At 37.5% G+C, this 15796-nt stretch overlaps 1 protein-coding gene across 1 annotated transcript in view; it reads right to left on the bottom strand.

Annotated features, from left to right (window-relative positions):
- Positions 1–15796, bottom strand: part of LOC107705355 (O-acetyl-ADP-ribose deacetylase MACROD2-like) — a 229824-nt gene that overhangs the window by 205005 nt on the left and 9023 nt on the right. Inside the window, exon 3 of the mRNA XM_016508615.1 lies at positions 10680–10781. Within this exon, the coding sequence (XP_016364101.1) occupies positions 10680–10781 (102 nt within the window). The remainder of the gene's footprint in view (positions 1–10679; positions 10782–15796) is intronic.

The following is a 15796-nucleotide window of genomic DNA, read 5'->3' as shown; positions in this document are numbered from 1 at the left end:
CTAATGTGATGATCGGGTGCGGTTATCTAAATCAGACAAAAATACAGGTGCAGGCGGTTGGCGGGTGGATAATTTATTTGAAGCTGCGGATTCGGGTGACGTTTTAGCTCATCCGCGCATCACTACAACAGGTAGTCTCAGGTCATGCTTGTTATAACACACACCAAGTTTGGTCTCAATACGCCAAACCGCTGCGGAGATACAGCCTTAGATCCATTTTTGTGTGCTTTTCGTCGAATTCGTTCGCGTGTTATTCGAGAACGGTTTGAAGAATCAACTTGAATTCCATAACTTTTTGCCAACATGGTCTGAAGATGATCTGAGCCAATTTTGGTAAGAATCAGACAAACCATCTAGGACAAGTTGGAAAAGTAAGTTTTTCGAACAATTAAAAATAGCGAAAAAATTTCCTTCTGTGCCTTAAGGTTCAAAAGTTATTGGCATAAACATGAGTGAAACTTTGGACAAGTGGTGGCGCTAGATAGTTTGAGATAGAGACTCCAAATTTGCTATGGTTAATGTTGAGACTGTCCTCTATCAATGTGCCAAATTTCACACAACTTTCCCACAAGCGGTTCTATGGGCTGCCATAGACTCAAGAGCGGAAGAAACCGAAGAAGAAGAAGAAGAACGCCAACGGATACAATAGGTGCCTACGCACCTTCGGTGCTTGGCCCCTAATTATATAACAATGTAATATTTTGGGGAAACCATGATAATGATAACCTTTCAAAAGCAAAAACAAAACAGACTTCCTTAAAAAAAAATATTTAAAAAAAAATCATATTGATTTAAAACTTTTGACCGATAGTGTATATATAATATTTATTATATGTTGATTCGTCAGTGAATGAGACTACATAAATTTATGCAAATTAAAACATGTCCGGTCAGTATCAGAATTGAAAATTAATTCCAAAATTCCTCCAGTTTCATAACTGGATAAGATCGTTGGCAATACTGCAATGACAAACAGCCCTCTATAGTTTCACAAAAGATACAATCTTTATCTCGATAAACAGATTCACAATCAGCTTTTGTAAAGAGTTCAGATAGACTGGTCCATTCAGAGAATACACTGTGGAAGAGGAAAAGCAAATCATTGCTGATGTTTGGTAGGACATCAAATCCAGATCTGACAATCCACATTCAGATATCCTTCCCTCCTGTTTTAAATTACACGGAGTGCAAGTAAAAAGTCAGTTTGCACTGTGACACCTCTATTTAGCATGCACAACATTATGACATTCAAATCTTAGACAACAAGACTAAGCCTCCTAAAGGATCCTGAAAACACCTGAGAAAATCCCTGCACTTTTGCTTTCAAAGGTTAAAGGTCAAGCCACAATTCTACGAGAGTGCGAGAAAGTTTCAGAATTGAGGTCAGTTTAATTTCCATTTGCAATCAGCAATGCAAATCTGGGAAAAAAGGGGAAGGGAGAGAATGTGTGCATGTAGTATTACAGAAAGCCCTGAGCCTGAATCCCATCATGCTGATAGTATTAACGGCTTTTTAAAAGTGAACTCAGTTCTGCGCTCACACACACACTCATCACAGTTATTTCACTGTTCATTAGAGCAGCAACTGCCATGGGCAGCAGCCATCGATTTTCATTCCTGATGCAACATTGCAACAATCACAGGTTTGCACATCAACTCACTTGCAACTGTCCAGCCTGAACTGTGGACTTGGATCTGAACTCTGTCAGTAAGTGTGTGTGTGTTTTAGAGAGTCTGTAAAAAATATAAACTTGAGAGCGGAGGTCAGTAAAGGCATTATATCAAAAAAACGATTTTATTAAGTGCTAAAGCCTTGACCAGAAATAACGGACCACAATGTTCACCTCGCTTCTGTTCACCTCGCTTCCATTCTTCATCCAGTCAAACACACACAGGCACAAACACTCCCCCCACCACCTCAATGCAGCAAGAACTCTCAAACACACACTCACACACTTTTTTTCCATTTTAATTTTTCTGGACTCCTTTTTAATGGTTAAATTAAATTTTATTAATCAAAAAGCATGACTAATTAATTAAATTCATGAAAATTAATTTAACATCAATTTATTAAAAGTTTCACACAAAATACATGTTTAGGGTCCTATGAAATGTTTTATTTTTTCCAACCTTATGTTTTATTGTTACCAAATTCTGTGTTTTAGCATGTCTAATTATTTGAAAGCATAAAAACAAGTTTCATTTATTCTTACAATAGCCTTATGATTTTCCTCTCAGAAATTCTGTGTTGTGTATTTACATTTTTTTTAAGGCATAAAACATTCATTTAATTTATCTTTTAATTAATGAAAATTAAACATTTTATTTTTTGGAAAATAAAGGGGATATTTAATATTACAATTAAAACATTGAAGAAATATTTTATGATTATTCCTTAAAAATAAGGTTTTAATAACTTTTTAGTAGTAGTAGTAGCCTATTAAGTGCATTCTACTGAACAACGGTTATATATTTCTGCCGCAATGTCTTCAAGTTAAACTGAACTTTTATTTTGACAGGTTGCCGTGTATACCTTTACATTCCTGTGTGATATGAGGATAGTTTTACTCAAATGAAACGGTCAAATGCTCACGAAGTGACTCTCAGAGCAGTTCTGGAGATGTTGTTCATTTATTTATGTCCTCATTAGTGAGATGGCAGACGTTAATATCACCGGAAGAGTCACGCGCGCTATTCAGCACTTCAATATTAAGACGTTTTGCAGCTTAATATTTACAAATGCTATTGGGAGTGGGAGTGTGCTCACTTGTGTGTGCGCAAACGTTTGTGTGCGCACATTGGGGCGGAACTCCGCTGTGCGCAATACAGAGACCCATGTAATGTAGAAATCAAGGGGGGGCAGGGGGTGCTGTTGGGGGGGCGGGCCGCCCCCCTAATATAATGGCAAGGGAAACACTGCATGGCTATTATTACTAATGCTACCATTTTTCACATAGCAGCACCAGCAATAGCAGTAATGGTTGTCTGGGCTGATTTATGCATAGTAAGAAAGTTTTAAACATGGTAAAATGTGTTAAGTTGAATTCAGATCACAACACTACTTTTCGTAGTTGGCGACGCATCGAATATTAACAATATATTTGCAGTGATTTTGTTGGCAACAGAAAATAAGCAACATTGTGAATACCACAATGATTATTTCATGTTTTATGTGGCTATTAAGTTTTCAAAAAACCATATCCTAAAGAACGTGAGTAATTTTGTGATCCCTCCAAGTGAAAATGAGAGCATTCAGACAGAGACCGTTTTAAAGCGATAGTTCACCCAAAAATGAAAATTCTGTCATTAATTACTCACCCTCCTGTCAGTCCAAACCTGTAAGACCTTTGTTTTTTACGATTTTTATGATACTTTTGATGAAATCCGAGAGCTTTCAGACCCTACATAGACAGCAATGCATATACCATGTTTAAGGCCTTGAAAGATTGTAAGGACTTCATTAAAATAGTCCATTTGACATCAGTGGTTCAACCTTAATTTTATGAAGCTACGAGAACGCTTTTTGTTCACAAATAAAACAAAAATAACGACTTTATTCCAAACTTTCTTCTCTTCAATGTCAGTCCTTCATGCGTGTTCACAAAATTAATGACAGAATTTTCATTTTTCGGTTAACTAACCCATTAATAGTTATTACAGTAGCAAAACAATGTTTAAAATGTGCAAATTCAATTCGCTTCTGTGAATCAGTTCAAACAAAAATAAATTTATATATCTTAACCATGACCAAAAAAAAGAATAAAGAAATTAATACTTTTACACAGCAAGGGCACTTTCAATTAATCAAAAGTGACAATAAAAACATTTATAATGTTATAAAAGATTCCTCTTCTTAAATAAATTCTGTTCTTCTGAACTTTCTAATCATCAAATAATCATGGTTTGATTTTTTTAAAAAAGAAAGAAAAATACAACAAAAAAAAGTGTATAAGGGTTTCAACTGCAATAATATCTTATTAAAAGATGTAAAACTAATATTATTACATACTGATCAATATGACAAATACATATTAAAGGGGTCATCGGATGCCTATGATCGGAGTTGATGATTCTTTGGGGTCTTAAAGGGGTCATATGATGCGATTTCAAGTTTTCCTTTCTCTTTGGAGTGTTACAAGCTGACTGTGCATAGATAAGATCCCTGAAGTTGCAAAGACTAAAGTCTCAAAACCAAAGAGATATTCTTTATCAAAGTTAAGACTCTGCAACGCCCCCCTAAAACGGCTCGTTCTAACACGCCCCCACATATCTACCTCACTATGTGGAAATATTTGCATAATGCCGCCCAAATGTGTGTGTGTGTGTGTGTGTGTGTGTGTGCGCGCGCGAGCGAGCGAGCGAGAGAGAGAGGGAGAGCGAGAGAGAGAGAGCGCGGAAAGGCGATTTGCAAAGACTCATAAAAAAACCGTATACTCACTTCTTCTGTAGGTGAAGCTGGATCACGAATAATTCGCGCAAACAGACGCATTTAGGTAGATCAGGAACGCATTTCCTTCACAAACAAACGTAACCCACTGCGTCTTCAGCGGCTCAGATGTTGGGAGTAAATGACGACTGTTCATTATTACATCCAACAGCAAAACACCTCAATCGCTTAAGAGACATTCTTATCTACATCTGCTCCTGCGGTGAAACAATAGCGGACTGATGACAGCTCACTCAGGGCGGGTCTAAGGTAAGACACCAGTCCAGTCTGTGCTGAAATGCTACTGTCAATCAACTATCGTGGGAGGGCCTGGGTCTATGTGACGTCACACAGACAAGAAGCTGAGAACGGCTTGATTTGAGAAAGGGGAATGATTTTAGTAGATAAAAAAAAAACACTGAGTGGATTTTTATCATTATATGGTGGTTGTGTACACACACTGCCAACACACATTTATGTTCAAACAACATGTAAAAGTGCATTTTGCATCCGATGACCCCTTAAAAAAAAATTTAAAACCTGGATCAGTCAGTCAATTTTAACCTTCAATATTATAATGTAGTACCAACTGGCTCTTATGTATTTTACAGCATTAGTTGAGAGATTTTTTTTTCCTTGAGAAAATTTGGCATGTACTGTACCTGATACGTGTCCAAAATAATCGATATTGAATCTAATCGAATCGCAAGCTTGTGAATGAGAATCAAATCGAATCGTGAAATTTGTGTCAAAACCCAGCCCTAGTCAAGTATTATTATGTAATTGTAACTTTATTATTTTAAAAAAAAAAAAATTTAAAACCTGGATCAGTCAGTCAATTTTAACCTTCAATATTATAATGTAGTACCAACTGGCTCTTATGTATTTTACAGCATTAGTTGAGAGATTTTTTTTTCCTTGAGAAAATTTGGCATGTACTGTACCTGATACGTGTCCAAAATAATCGATATTGAATCTAATCGAATCGCAAGCTTGTGAATGAGAATCAAATCGAATCGTGAAATTTGTGTCAAAACCCAGCCCTAGTCAAGATATATACATTAATCGAAGAGATAGAAAATGAATGTGAATTTACGTTGTCTTATCAAAAGATGCCTCTAATGCTTTTAGCAACATAAGCTCCGATTTACATCTTGGGGTCCTTTTTTTGATGATGACAGAGTGCACGCTGGCCCTTTTTTCCCCCCTTTGCAAGTCGTGTTGATAAGGAGTGCTCTTTTCCCACTTTCAAATGTCAATTACAAAAGAGCTGAGGCCCGTCTTCAGTTAAACATGCAAGTACTCTCCATTAAGCTTTGTGACTCACAGAACATTTCATGTGCAGAGTGCATTAGACTCCATTACTGCATTCATCTGTGGCTGCGTCTCACCACGCTATAGGGCAAAAGACACAGCTTTCCGTTCCTTTTTGAAGAGCTCCCATAATTACAAAACGACACTCTCCCCTCCTGAGCACAAAGCCTGCACGACATCTTCAAATGTTGAAGCACTCAACCGTATGCCTCACACAACTCAAGTTTTTTTTTTAGTTTTTTTTTTTACATATTTATTTTTATTTTAAGTTTTATGTTCCCTGCTTGCTCTCATTTTTTGCCAGACAGATATTTTTGGCATAAGTTTCACCGCTATATTTAACAGCTTCACCATCTGACCGCCCCGTCAGGCTTCACCATTTTTTTATTCCGTGTTTGTTTTGCTTGCTTCGCGAACCGACCCCTTGTGTGAAAACAAGAAAGGGAGAGCAATTAAAATTTCTGCACCTATCACGACCCTGATGTCAGTTGCTATTTCAATTAGCAGCTCTGACAAGAAATTTATTTCTATGAAAAAATAATTGGCCATCCAGAGAGTGATTTAAAAACTCATTTAACATGCTTACAGCCTCACCTCTCTCAGCATGCAGCATGAAGCCGCCCAGAATTAATTACTGTTGCCATTTAATTTCATGCTGCCTGACATTTCCGATGCAAACTCTACAGGGCTTGAGTGTAAAACCAGCACACTTTATTAACTAATATTGCTGGATTAAAACTAATTTTTTTGTTTTCAATAACTCAAATGGATGTGAAGGCAACAAAACCATCTCAAGGAGTTCTCCAGAACCAGATGCTGATCGGTTGGCCTAATATTTACAGTACAATCTATCTAATTGAAAGTAGAAATACTAAAACAAACACTGACTGACAAACTCACATATAAATAATATTTTAAATCAAATCTGACATGAACTGTGACAAATACATTTTTTAACTCTATTTGAGCACATTTCAGAGTGGCCCAGCTAATTGCGAATCAGTACAACCGCCCAATAGATTTATGAAATCTCAAAGGGACTGGAAGAATCATTCCTTCATCCACCTGTTTCTTCTAAAGAATGGCTGCATTCAAACTGCATACTTCCCTACTATAACGTAGGTGAAAGTAGTATGTGAGAAGAGTAGCATGTCCAAATTCACAGTATGCACAGTATCCCATAACACAGTATGCATATCCAAATGACCTGCTACTTCCAGCAAGATTCTGAAGTATGTATCCTTCACCATCCCATGAGGCCACAGGAAAGGCGTTGCACGTGACACAACTGATGCTTGTAGGTCACATGACAATAACAACATGGCCAATGTAGTACATCCAGATTACATTAATATTACACACATTCATACTATGTAGAATCAATGTTTTAATGGTCGCAAATGGTCGTAATTTCTTACTCAAAACAAGTACCTTTACATAGAGTATGTGATTTTGGACACAAACAACGACTGTTTAGAAGGGAAGGACATGGGATAGTGAGATTTACAGTGGGGACAAAACGAAGACAGGCAAAATGCCTGCCACACAAGCAGCTCAATTCATGCCAGATCCCACTTTTCCGGTCCAATGCAATAGTTAGTTGAATGGATTAAAGTGAAAGTGTTTACAAACCATTTTACTATGTAACCTGACATATTTCTAAGTGAAAATAGATATTCAACAAGGAAATAAAAAGTCTAGAGCAGGACTTAAATTGAATCGAAATCCACGGAGCAGAATAAAAAGACTTTTATGATTACAAAATCACAGCACATTTTACATCAGCAACTGTTTTCTTCTTCTTAAGAGCACAATGCTGTTTACATTTTCAGCAGGACTACTGGAAACAACAAGACAGTTCCCCGCAATCACAGAGATGCTTTCCGATTGTTCTTATCATCATATTATAGCTTAGAGATGGAAACATCATTCCAGGAATCTAAACTTAAAGACACTGGAGCAAATGGGGCTTTAAGAATCAGTCCAAAGCGCTATTGCAATAATGCGATTACTTTCCTGGCCTGAGCCACTGGCCTCTGATGGAAGAACAGCCACCCGTCTGCATGATAAGTCGTCTCCCTCATACTCTGAAGCCTTTAAACCAATTACTTTCCTAATTCAATGCCACAAACCCTACAAAATGGTTTGAAATTATTTTTATGCAACCACTGATGCGCCAACAAACTTGTTGAAATAAGCACTGAGAGAAGCTGAACCACAGTGCTATTGAACATGTGATTCATTTTGATTCATTTTGCTTACTGTTGCAGTTTCACATCGGTATGATTGCATCAGACACCGAGATTAGACTAGAGTACCATTCGGCCTGTTCTCTTATTTCCGGTTTTCAATGCTGACTGACCTTACAGCAACCCTGCAGAAAGTTTCAGAGGAGAAGTTGTCTTGTAAACAAAAACTTTACAATGCAAAGGAGGAAAATGTCTCTTTCATCTGTTAATATGAATTCTTGAGGTGCCTTATAGCCTCCTGAAATGATGCACAGTCCTCTTGACATTAGTAGTAAAGTGCGTAACATTAAAAATACTGTTCCAACAGGTCGGTTTTTATATGTATGTATTAGGGATGCTCTCGGCCGATAATCATATTTTATGACTCAATCGGTACTCACCAACTTGGCCGATCTCAGGAACCGATCGCAATTTGATGACGTCAACGCGTGACGACATACATGATGCGTGGGGACATAAATGATTTGGTGCCGCAGTCATGTCATCGCCAGTGTGGAAATGCCATGACGTTTCGAGATTTGCATGATTCATCTACACAGCAGATTCAGTGACATTAGAGCTGCGGCGCGTTACGGCTCCACGGCCACCAGAGCTGATCGTGGTCGCTCTAGTCAGTGCCTGTGTCTATCAGCCAGCCGCGGCACGTTTCTGAAGCACCTCTCCGCGCTGCTTGGTTAAAAATAGTCTTTTGTGAGTTGTCACAGCGTGGAGGACAGAACAAAAACAGAGGTTTCCCCAGTAACAGCTGTACACAAAGCAGCGCTGAGCTCACAAACGCTGCTTTATCAGGCATAAAACATGCAAGATGAAATGAAAATGACATCGATCATTTTCTAAAGATAGTCTTCCTTCAGAAATACAGTGATTTAAAAACACCCGCGCCTCGTTTTGATTTTTAAATGTGCAGTACGTGCTCATGTTTATTCAACCAAGCCTTTTGGAAAATCCGTCAGTTTTGATATTGTGGTGAGCGCCACAAATAAATAAATGTATGGGAAACACATCCCACAGCACAACCACCTGAGCTCAACTTCAGTCTACTCATCACCTTAATTTTAACTGCGTTTGTAGCCAGTGCCACAGCCAGACTGATAAACAAACACAGACCTGAAGTTAACTTCGGGCCAGGCGCATGCGCCCATTGAAACCGTCTATATAAAGCTTGAAGCATCAGAATCGCCATCGGTATCGGCCGATCACCATGACAAGAAATCGGTACTCGGTATCGGCTGCAAAAATCATGATCGGAGCATCCCTAGTATGTATATGTATACACATAATGTATGTATGTATGTATGTATGTATATGTGTATAAGTGTGTGTATGAAATTGAATATATTTCTACATACATTAAAGAATGATACATTAAAATTACATTTATTGTTTACTGAAAATCATGCCATATTTTGCTATATCAGCCTGCAGTCCTACGTCCCACTAAGGAAACTGTAGAAATAACCTAGTATGTGAGAGTAAATACACATAACGGAAATGTGAAACTCAGACAAGCTCCAGTGATAATGAATCTACTAGTTTGCAAGGTCCACGGCTCACAGAACAGCAGTAAACTCAACAGAAGGTTTAGATTCGCCTAAATATCCCAAAGCTCATAGGCATCGTTACTTCAATTAGACTGCATAATGCCTGAACTACATTGAGATAAACAAAAAACCTCAATCATTCACAAACACATTTGTGTACATGTTGTAAGCAGAGCACAACACAGCTGTTAAGAGTTTCCATTTGTTGTTAGAGATTCAACGGTCCAGCAAAAATCACATTTCACGGATGCTCTTGTCAAACAGACAGCAGTTTTGGACATGAAACGCAATCACTCTTTGTGGCAGGAATGTTAAACTATTCCTCTCAATGAATGGCACTGAGATAAACATCTTGAATCAAGAACATGTCTAATCAATGACAATCTCCCACACAATACATACTAAATGCTTAAGTAAGCACTTACATCGGGTTACCACAATTTTCTATCTTTATTGCCAGGTTTCCATGACTTGAGGTAAACCATGACAGTGTTATCTGTCTGCTCTCTCACCACAACGGAACCCAGTTAACACATGTCTATTTCTGCAGAACATCTACTATATAACCACTCCTTTCCTCTCAGAACAGATTTAAAACAGCCCCCACACTAAAGAGGTAATAATAGGAACAAATCAATTGATTTTATATCACTGTAACATGAAAACAAGACAATTAACAAGCCAGAGAGACAGATAATACCATCTCACTATGTAAACAAAAGGGGGGAAAATCAGTTTTACAAGTTTGTTCTCTGGCATCTTGTTTCATCCTGAAAAGGAAAAGCATCTTTCCTGTGAAAGTACATCAAAACATAAAAATAAACAGCAAAATGCACTGCGGAGAGAAAACACACTGCACAGACTTAAAAATACATAAGAAGAAATCTCATCTGTCCTGTAAAATGCATCAGTACAAACAAGGAAAAAAAACTTAGTCATGCCTGTTCCACTTATAAACACCAGAGGTCAGGCAAGCACAACGAATGCAAAGTGGATCCTAGACTATGCAAAACATCAGGCGTGAGAAAAGGTAAAAATTAACACATAGCATAAAAAAAATGAAAATCACAGTGTCACACTTGTGCACTAATTGCATTGCTAAGGTAATGAAGCTTTAAAACTGCAATTGATCAGAAACTGCAAACTCACCAGCATTCACTATGGCATCCACCTCCAGGGTGGTGATGTCACCTTTGTACAGAGACACTTTGTCAGCCAAGTAGAAAGACTTTTGTTCTTCTTCCTCAGTAGCTGTATGGCAAAGATAAAGCAAAGATTAATTTACAGAAAAGCTTTCCTTTCAGATAATATTGCATGATGAATCTAGGTATTGATCAGAACAATACAGGTTCATCAAACGTCCTACAACACTCTACTGACCCACATCTGCTCTATAATCACTCTATAATGATAAACATTGAACTCTTGAAAGATGGAACTGGACTGGATGATATCAAATGAGAAGCAGTAGTGACACCACACTGTGACCACTTGTTTAAAAAAAAAAAAAAATCATCATCATAAACATGGCCTATTGGACGAACATACTCACACGTCACACTGTGGTGCATTTTGCTGGTGAAAAAAAAACTTCTCTAAACATTTTAAGTAATTACTTTACAAATGTGCTACAGATTTCTGTGCACTAGAACATCTAGGCATAAAAACAGTTTTCCCCCAGGCCATTTCCACCTTAAATAACTGACACACCGATTTACGGACTTGTTATAATTCAGTGCTCTTGTGGCATTAGGCAATATGTAAATACATATTTTGATTCATACAGCTGCACACTATAAAAAATAAATAAAAAAAAAAACCCCGTTTTTTTTTTTCCCCAAATGCTGGGTTCAGTATTTTTTTAAACCCAAATGCAGGGTTCAGCTTGTTGGGTCATTTTTAATATTTTTTACCCAGGTGCTGGGTAGTTTTTCTGTAATGGGTGATTTTTACGGTCAATATAAAATGAATGCACGAGCAGCGCTGAAACATGACTCGACTTCACTGTTACATGTATCAAAGTTTCCGTGCGCTCCACTGACTGCAATATGAAGCGCTACTGATCTAGTGCGCCATTGTTGCAGCTGTGGTTACCTATGCTATGGGTTGAAACGTAACGAGGCTGTACACGAGGTAAAGCTGTTTTTGATGTAACTTTTCATGTAACTTTTCAAACATGAATACAAGTCATTTAATGAACTGGAACAGCCTACTGAGAGCAGTTTTCTTCCCACAGACTCCCATTGGCTGCTCCTGTCACGTCCTAAAACCTTTACATTTCTGAAGATTTTACGACTGTAAAAGACTGACTTCATATACATACATATATGTGTGTGTGTGTGTGTGTGTGTATGTAAAACAGATTTTAGGATGCATTTTCATTATTTAAAATGAAAAACCTAACTGACCCAGCACTATGTCAAAAAAACAACCCAGCAAATGGGTTAATGTATAAAACCCAACAAGCTGGGTTAAAATAACATGTGTTCTGACTATATTTACCCAATGCTGGGTTGCCAAATAACCCAGAAATGTTTTTTTTTTAACCCAGCATTTTTCAGAGTGTGTATACTATATACAGTACATAATGTACATATCTGTAAATGCAACTGTTAGATCTAATCCAAGTTACTTTATTGTTCTTTTTTATTTATTATTATTTTTTATTAATTTTTACTTATTTAAATGTTCTGTTTTTGCATGCATGCATTTGCTGTGTTTGCATGCATGCATGTACCCAGAGTTCCTGGAAACCACAACAAATTCCCTGTGTGTTTGTGCACACTTGGCGAATAAAGCTCATTCTGATTCTGATCCTTCTAAATGCTGTACTTTGAACTTTTTATTAAAGGAGTGGTTTACTGGCATTTAGATACGCTGTTATTTGTAAATGCTACTGCTTCTGTTAGCTTTTAATATACGGTTTTATTTAAAGGTTTAATACAGTACAGCAACCGCAAGCGCGTCCATGTATAACGCTTCTCATAGCTAATTTAATAATAATAATAATTTATGCATTTAGCAGACGCTTATCCAAAGCGACTTACAGTGCATTCAGGTTATACATTTTTTACCAGTATGTTTGTTCCCTGGGAACTGAACCCACGACATTTTGCGCTGCTAATGCAATGCTCTACCACTGAGCCACAGGAACATAGCTATGTGAAAATAAGTGTATAAAAGAGAGAGCGAGAGCGAGAGCGAGAGAGAGAGAGAGAGAGAGAGAGAGAGAGAGAGAGAGAGATGCAGAGCATATGTAGAGCAGGGAAACGCGAGGAACAGTATTGAGAACCGCTGCTTTAGAACATTGATTTTGAAACTTGTGAATCCATTAGAATCGTTAGAAGACAGAATCACGATTCATATATGAAAAGATTTTTACGCAGTCAACCACTACTTTAATCAAATAATTCTGAAAAAAAGCATCACAGTTTCTACAATAATATTAAGCAGCACAACGGTTTTCATCTGTGATCATTTTCTGAAGGATCTTGTGACATTGAAGACTGAAGTAACGGCAGCTGACAATTCAGCTTGACCATATCAGGAATAAATAAAATAAAAAAATATATAAATTAAAAATATAATCATAAAATATATTGGGGAAAAATGTTTTAACTGGTAATAGTATTTCTATTTACTGTACATATAATATTAGATATAATATTTTACTGTATTTTTGATCAAACAAAAGCAGCCTTGGTGAACATAAGAGACTTCAAAAACATTAAAAAAAACAGACACCAAGCTTCTGAAAGGTAGTGTTCACGCACACATATACTACTTAAAACTACTCTCTCAGATACTCACTGAGATAACTTTTTGATCAATCAATATAACCTCCATTCTTCCATTTGTGTCGTTTGGCTTTACTATTATTCTAAAATATATGAAAAAAAAATTTTTTTTAAAGTAATAATATGAGCAAGTGTGTCCAAACCTTTGACTGGGAGCGTATAAAATTAAATGTCAAACATGTGAACAGATTGCACATTTGAACCATCTTCACTATGGGTTTTCTATAGTGGAACAGGTGTGTGAGTTTATGTAAATCTACAAATACCAGTTACCTTTTCAAATAGCTTTGTACCAGCTCCCAGAATGCTGAGAGCAAGAACCAATGAAATCAGGCATGTAGCGCTGGCATGTAACACGGTGCATATGGGTTAACAGAATAGATAGGCCAATGAATAGAACGTCCAAACCATCAGGCCTCAAAAACTGCTGGCACTGGCCAGTCGGTCAGCTCTATTTGATGCCATAGGCATGCAACAGAATGATATGCAAAAATCACATGAATATTTGTAAGCTAAAATAAGCAGTGTTCATTATGCTCATTTAAATAATTTCCTATAGCACATCCTACAGACTGTCCTCTTAGATTAGTAGAGCCGGAGCAAATATCCGGCTCTAATGTGAACGGACCAGATCAGCTTCTGTCAGTTCATCTCCAGGCCTGCTGGCACAGGACATAGCCATTTGGTGAAGCACGTGCAGGATGTGCGAGGAACAAACCTCATCCAAGGCAACGGAAATGTTCCATTTAGCATTTCCGACATCCTCTCACTATACTACAGATGAAAATGGCCTGAGGATTTTAAGCAAGATGTATTTTAAGGATTTCTTCAAATCATCTTTTAACTAAGATTGTACTTAACCGAAATAGGCCCACAGAATCTGATGATTCTGTCACATTTTCCAAGCTGATGTTGGACTAAAAGAATGGATTTAAACATGCTATATGTTCAAGATGAGCTCAGAGTATAAATCTGACCAGCATTTGTAGGTTGATTTCATTTCCATTAGAGGAATGCCACAATGTCAGCGCCGACAGCCTAGTGGGCAAGTGTGCTGACATGTAACGGCATTGTGTTACGGGCATCCCGAGTTCGAATCCTGGCTTGAGGACCTTTCCCGATCCTGTCCCCCTCTCCCTCTTTCTCCCACTTTGCTTCCCGTCTGCTCTCTACTGTCATATCATAAAAAATTTAAATTAAAAAAGAAGAATGCCACAACACAACAATACTTACCATAAAACATTATTGAGCATCCCAACCAGAATGGCACAAAAAATGACCTAAAATTGGAATGAAAATACCAGTTTAAACTGACCAACAGCAGACAGGGGAATCATTTAGGAAGCCCATTTTAAAATATTCAAAATTAAGGCAACTCCATTTTGTGCCACTAGAGTAGAAATTACATTTTTAAATAATAAGAGAACACTAATAGCATCTCGCCAATGAAAACCAAACCATGAAAGGTTATGAGTTTTTTTTTTTTTTTTTAATGGTTCAGCATTCAATACATGTTAAGTTCTATGCAAAGCATCTCTGGCATGCAGTCTATTACAACAAAATATCCTTGACTCATCCTTCAGCTGAAAAAAACAAAAAAAATGTTGAAGCAAAGGCAAAACGGGCAGTGCATTGCTCTTGATATTGCTCTCCCCACTGGTTCTCCACTGTCCTATCTAATAAAAAGCAAAAAGACAATTAACCAATAAATAAAAAACAAACATAAATTAGTGTCCACCCAAATAGCCACCCTTGTTGGCAAGTTTTCACTAAATTTGCTCTGCCTTTAATACAAATAGCACGTTACTTCTATAAACATGTTAACTTGTGCAAATTGTATCTACCACTATTTACACTCGGTGTAAATAGCAGCTTTGTTTGATGACAAACGCAGTAGCATTTACAGTCATATACATATAAATGCAAGCATAATTGCTATGTGAGTCTTGTTGGCAAAGTTGTGAGAAATGTAGAATATAACACCCAAGTTCCTCTGCCTTATTTCACTGAACCGTTAGAAGGATAGATGAAACCCAGAAACTCAGAGCTGTCCCTTATGCTGAATGTACTAATCTGTACTGTACTAGAGGTCGACCGATTGATCGGCTGGCCGATTTTTGTCTTTTTTTTTAATTAATCGGCATTGGCCGAATTGCTGCCATGTGAGTCTTGTTGGCAAAGTTGTGAGAAATGTAGAATATAACACCCAAGTTCCTCTGCCTTATTTCACTGAACCGTTAGAAGGATAGATGAAACCCAGAAACTCAGAGCTGTCCCTTATGCTGAATGTACTAATCTGTGAAAAGCTTCGATGTTATTTTCATTTCTTCTTTCCTGTAATGCCTGATAAAGTAGCGTTTGTGAGCGCAGAGCTGATTTGATTATAGCCGTTACCAGGGAAACCACTATATTTCCCGCTCCAACAGCGCCTCCTGCTGGCAGAGAATTAATTTGCATTTGCAAGTCTGT

Source organism: Sinocyclocheilus rhinocerous, unplaced genomic scaffold, assembly GCF_001515625.1.
Source record: "Sinocyclocheilus rhinocerous isolate Xijiao unplaced genomic scaffold, SAMN03320098_v1.1 scaffold564, whole genome shotgun sequence".
In the NCBI taxonomy this organism is placed as follows: domain Eukaryota; kingdom Metazoa; phylum Chordata; class Actinopteri; order Cypriniformes; family Cyprinidae; genus Sinocyclocheilus; species Sinocyclocheilus rhinocerous.
Note: the sequence above shows the minus strand (reverse complement) of the source record. Positions and strands in the feature narration are given on the sequence as shown.